This window comes from Nilaparvata lugens, unplaced genomic scaffold (assembly GCF_014356525.2).
Source record: "Nilaparvata lugens isolate BPH unplaced genomic scaffold, ASM1435652v1 scaffold9191, whole genome shotgun sequence".
NCBI lineage: Eukaryota > Metazoa > Arthropoda > Insecta > Hemiptera > Delphacidae > Nilaparvata > Nilaparvata lugens.
Window position 1 is genome coordinate 724 of NW_024094934.1, and position 5,545 is coordinate 6,268.

Consider the following 5,545-nt stretch of genomic DNA (forward strand, 5'->3'; position numbering starts at 1 on the left):
CCAAGTTGAAGATTGGAATGTATTTATCACGAAAAAATTGGTTGGGCACTGCTACTTCAATCAGAGCGATTCCTGGGAATTACTGTTATCTCAAGCCGATTACTGTCGATTATTATCAATTTTTACTGTTTTGTTGGGGTGATAGTGTATGAACGGCACAATTTGAGAGACTACCAGCGTCATACAGCTGCATAGGAAAGAACTATGTGAATTATCGGTTTGGGATAACAGTAAAACTTGCGACATAAACGCCCTATACCATGGGATATCTACATGGGCTATTGTTTCTCTATGATAATACACAGCAATCTGAAGAAATTGTCGAACAAACTAAAAAACGGATAATCACTCTATGATCTATAATCTATAGTCTATAATCTTCAGTGAATCTACTTCTCTAATCTTCTAATCTATCTTCGTTCCTTGAATAGATGAATGAATGATTGAGAAAAATAACTGAAATTTTGGAACATTAATTATGTCTTCACTTTCCCCCACGAGAAAAACTGGATTATTTGTAATAAATTAATGACCGAGCGAAGTGAGGTCTAAGATTTCAAGTCGAAGGTTTGGTATTTCTCTTAATGTTTAATGTTTATATGTTTATATGTTGCGCATTTACGGCGAAACGCGGTAATAGATTTTCATGAAATTTTGACAGGTATATTCCTTTTTTATTGCGCGTCGACGTATATACAAGGTTTTGGAAATTTTCTATTTCAAGATAATATAAAAGGAAAAGAAGCCTCCTTCATACGCCAATATTAGAGTAAAATCAGACTATAGAATTATTCACATGATCAGCTGACAATGATTACACAGATGTGTGGAGAAGCCAGTCTTTTGCTGTATTTCCATCAGGTCTATAGTTTCAATCAGGTACTTGTGGATGAGAATACTGCGTGAGGTCTACTGTTCACAGAACTACTAGTATAATTTGTAAATTGATAGCATTAGGCCCGGTTGCGCAAAAGCCGATTAGATTTTAACTATGAATTATTTCATGAGAACCAATCAGAGACGGCTTCTCTGATTGGGTCTCGTGGTATTAATGACGATAAAAATTTAATTGGCTTTTGTGCAACCGGCACTTACTGTTTAATAATTTATCAATCATAATAATTATTATTCAGTGATAATATCCAGCAATTGGTCAACTCCAATTTCTGATAAAATCTTCTAATTAATTTTTTTTCAACTCACCTTATCCCTGATATGAACAGTGCTCGGATAATTCTTGATTAACCACTCTGCAATTTCAAGATGGCCACCAGTTACTGCCTTATGCAATAAACCAGTTCCGTTCTGGTCTCTACAGAGTGCCAAATTTCGAGAATTTTGCAGTTTTCTGCGGTGTTTTGTGTCAGCCTCTTCACTGAGTAACCGTTTCAGATCATCTAGTTTGCCTCTTGTGACTGCTTCTTGAACCAAATCAATTCGAGCCTGCCATAGAGGAATTCAATTCAATCAATATTAATGATAATTTCATTATTTTGTGAGAAAATTAGACAAAATTTTATAAAGTGGAGAAGACATTATTTTCTGGACTATTTCAATGAATCGAGAGTCGGGGGAGGAACAGTTTTGGCTGCGCCTGTTGATCCTCCAACAAATTTAAATAATATTTGTATCATTGAATTGATAAAAGAATATATTTTTCCTACAGTTACGTTGAAAGTGGCCATTGCTGCACTGATTACAGAACGCAAAGAATCACTTTTCCGCTCTAGTGCGGAAAAATTTTTCTGCCCTCCAATTTGCAACATGGCAACGCAAAATACTTAATAGGTTATATGGAGCACAGTGCAGCAAAATCCAAATGAAGTTGGTAACAGTGACTGCTGTGGCTGCTATAGTGAGCAGAGGTGCAACCAAGCACAACGCGCAATTATTATTCATTATATTATCCACGGACAACGAGGACTTTAGGATTTTAGGATTAAGGTTTTTATCAATAATAAAATTACTCAGAAAAACATTTGATGCATTTCAGGCAATTTTACCCATAATTACCCACTTTTCATATTCAATGGTAACTGTATGAAAAACTTAATGTGAAATACGTGCGCAAGTTCCTTTGCTGCACTCACACACCATCCGCCCTCGCCTACGGCTCGGGCGTAAACGTTTCTTTCGGTGCAGCAAACTGTCACTTTTGCGCACTAGTTGCACAATAACTATTTCAACCGTCAAAATTTGAAAATTTTAGTTTTTGTCGTTTTTGAGTGAAAATAGACTAATTCTAGTAAAGTGAAATCATCGCCCTTTTTACTTTCCTTGCCCTTCTATTACCATAATAATAATAATAATAATATATCGTGTGACCTGGCTGCTCAGGTCTGGTGTCAGAGTTTTCAGGTCGCAACTGATCAATTTCAGGGCCTCTGACATGACCTAACGACTGCTTGTTAAGCCATAGTAAGGAAAGTATTGCTTTCCGAAAAAAATTAGTACCCCAATTTGTACATTTCTATACGTTTTGAGGACCCCTGAGTCCAAAAAGTGGTTTTTGGGTATTGGTCTGTATGTGTGTGTGTGTGTGTGTGTGGTGTGTGTGTGGTGTGTGTGGTGTGTGTGTGTGTGTGTGTGTGTGTGTGTTGTGGTGTGTGTATGAGTGTATGTGCGTCTGTGTACACGATATCTCATCTCCCAATTAACGGAATGACTTGAAATTGGAACGTAAGGTCCTTACAATATAAGGATCCGACACGAACAATTTCGATCAAATGCAATCCAAGATGGCGGCTAAAATGAGAAAAAAGTGTCAAAACAGGGTTTTCGCGATTTTCTCAAAAACGGCTCCAACGATTGCATTTATATCTAAATAGTCATTGATAAGCTCTATCAACTGCCACAAGTCCCATATCTGTAAAAATTCAGGAGATCCGCCCCATCTATGCAAAGTTTGATTTTAGATTCTCAATTATCAGGCTTCAGATACAATTTAAACAAAAAAAATTGAGTGGTAAAATAGAGCATGAGAATCTCAACAATTAATGTTCAGTAACATTTTCACCTAAAATTAAAAATAAGCTCGAAATTCGAGAAAATGTTATTATTTCAATTGCAAACTGTTGGCACTGTTGATTCTATTAAATCATTCACTATGAAGAGATAGCAGACCCTCGTGTTTCTCCAGCGTTTATAGTCCTGTCACCAGCTGGCTTAGATCTTTGAATAGTAGACTTGAATTGCGCGGGAACACTAGCGTCAGATGTTAAATTTTCATAACGGCAAGGAAAGTTGTGTGAGTGCGCCACACCAGATTTTTTTGACTTTTAAAATGTTATCTAATTTGGGAGAGAAATAGTACAAGGAGTATCCTCAGTTTTTCTCTCCCAATCAGTGCTTCATTGTGAAAAATATAAATAAATAATATAAATTTTGCTAATAGATTCTTAATGCATTGAGGATGGTTATAGGCCTATTTTCAATTATTCAAGATTTCAGTAAGTCAAGGACTCAGTTTTTCAAGTTTTTAATTACATCCTTGCGGGGCACGGGTTACCGACTAGTCTATATCTATAACATAATAAAGGAAAGAACTGGCTTATACACGTAGGGGATAGGAAATTCACGAATGACGCATCATCACGTCTCAACTACTCACCTCATTAACTTGACATTTTTGCACATATATTCTCAATTTACCGAGGATAGTTATACGCCTATTCTCAATTCTTAAAGATTCCAGTAGGTCAATTTCCAGTTTGTCTAGTGCTTCGAACAGACCCTTACGAAGCACGGGTCACCGGCTAGTAAAAAATATAGCTTTTTAGGATCCAACTCACCAGATAAGCAGGCACCGCCTTGAGGAATCTCCTGACCTTGAGATCAGCTGAGTGCTCCGTCAACAACTTGTGACCTTGACCTTCAATAATCACCTGTTCCAACTTCTCAAGGTCACCAGTCCTCAGCCACTGTCGTATCACGCTGGCGTGTAGAGGTGGCAACACTGGAAAAATGCAAATTATCAAAATATTTTGAAATAAACAAATACTAGTAGTTCTGTGAACAGTAGACCTCGCACTCAGTGAGTTACATTGACCTGTTGTTATGTTTTCTCAAAAATCAATAAATAATTTATTAATTTAAAATGTCTAGAAAAAATCCTAAATAAACATAGAGCTATTATCACTATTTATCTAATGTTTCTGCTGCTGTATTACCTTTTTTTGTGAATAAAGATCATTTGAATTTGAATTTGAATTTCAGCTTTCTGTCCTATCGTACCGTGACTTGTCGTCCCGGAATGTGAGTGTGAGCGCTGTTATCAGGTCTGGCTGCAACTGTCTACTAACGTTGATGGAAAGATACAATTTTCAAGATGTTCGATGTTTTTGAACGGGTACTATTATAGTCAACTTCACTGTCTACTAACGTTAATGGAAAGATACATTTTCGAGATGTTCTATGTTTTTGAACGGGTAGTATTATAGTCCACTGGACAGCTGATTTATGATGAATATCTATAGTCTGATTTTTACGGTAATATTGGCGTGTGAAGGAGGCTCCTTTTTTCCTTTTATATTATCCTTGAAATGCAAAATTTCCAAAAACCTTGTTTAAACGTCGACGCGCAATTTAAAAAGGAACATACCTGTCAAATTTCATGAAAATCTATTACCGCGTTTCGCTGTAAATGCGCAACATAGAAACATATAAACATATATAAACATTTAACATTTAAACATTAAGAGAATTGCCTCACTTCGTTCAGTCAATTATTTTTACTATTAAATTTTGTAAAACTTTAAAGTGAAAAAAGTGATAATAATAATGAAAACAAGATGGATAACCAACAAAGGAATATTATTTAATCATCTTAAATCGAGGGCTACTTATTTATTGAAAAATCTGTTTTTTATATTAACAATTTTTCAAAAAAGGGTACTATGATTCAATTTCATGAATATTTTCTAATCATTCAACATTGATTAGTTCAGTACAGTCCTGTGGTATTGCCTATCGGCGAAGGGCCACTAGACTACAATACTACCCAAACAAAAACATCCAAAATTTTTTGGAAATAGTATATCTTTCCATAAGCAACAGATACAACATTTAACAATGTAGAAGTATAATATTGATTAACAAAATATTTTTGACCGAACGAAGTGAGGTCTAAGATTCAAGTCGACGGTTTGGCATTTCTCTTAATGTTTAATGTTTATATGTTTATATGTTGCACATTTACAGCGAAACGCAGTAATAGATTTTCATGAAATTTGACAGGTATATTCCTTTTCTAATTGCGCGTCGACGTATATACAAGGTTTTTGAAAAATTTGCATTTCAAGGATAATATAAAAGGAAAAAGGAGCCTCCTTCATACGCAAATATTGGAGTAGAAATCAGACTATAGAATTATTCATTATAAATCAGCTGACAAGTGATTACACAGATGTGTGGAGAAGCCAGTCTATTGCTGTATTTCCATAAGCTCTATAGTTTCAATCAGATACTTTCGGATGAGAATACTGCGTGAGGTCTACTGTTCATAGAACTACTAGTATTGATTAACAAAATATTTAATCTCATTTGA

At 35.4% G+C, this 5,545-nt stretch overlaps 1 protein-coding gene across 1 annotated transcript; it reads right to left on the reverse strand.

Annotated features, from left to right (window-relative positions):
* Positions 1–1,203: 1,203 nt before the first annotated feature.
* On the reverse strand, positions 1,204–3,955 carry LOC120349296 (the record flags this gene model as incomplete). The annotated part of the gene is made up of 2 exons (XM_039419260.1): positions 1,204–1,443; positions 3,792–3,955. Coding segments are annotated over 2 exons (404 nt in total), but the record flags the coding sequence as incomplete, so codon positions are not given.
* Positions 3,956–5,545: the final 1,590 nt, after the last annotated feature.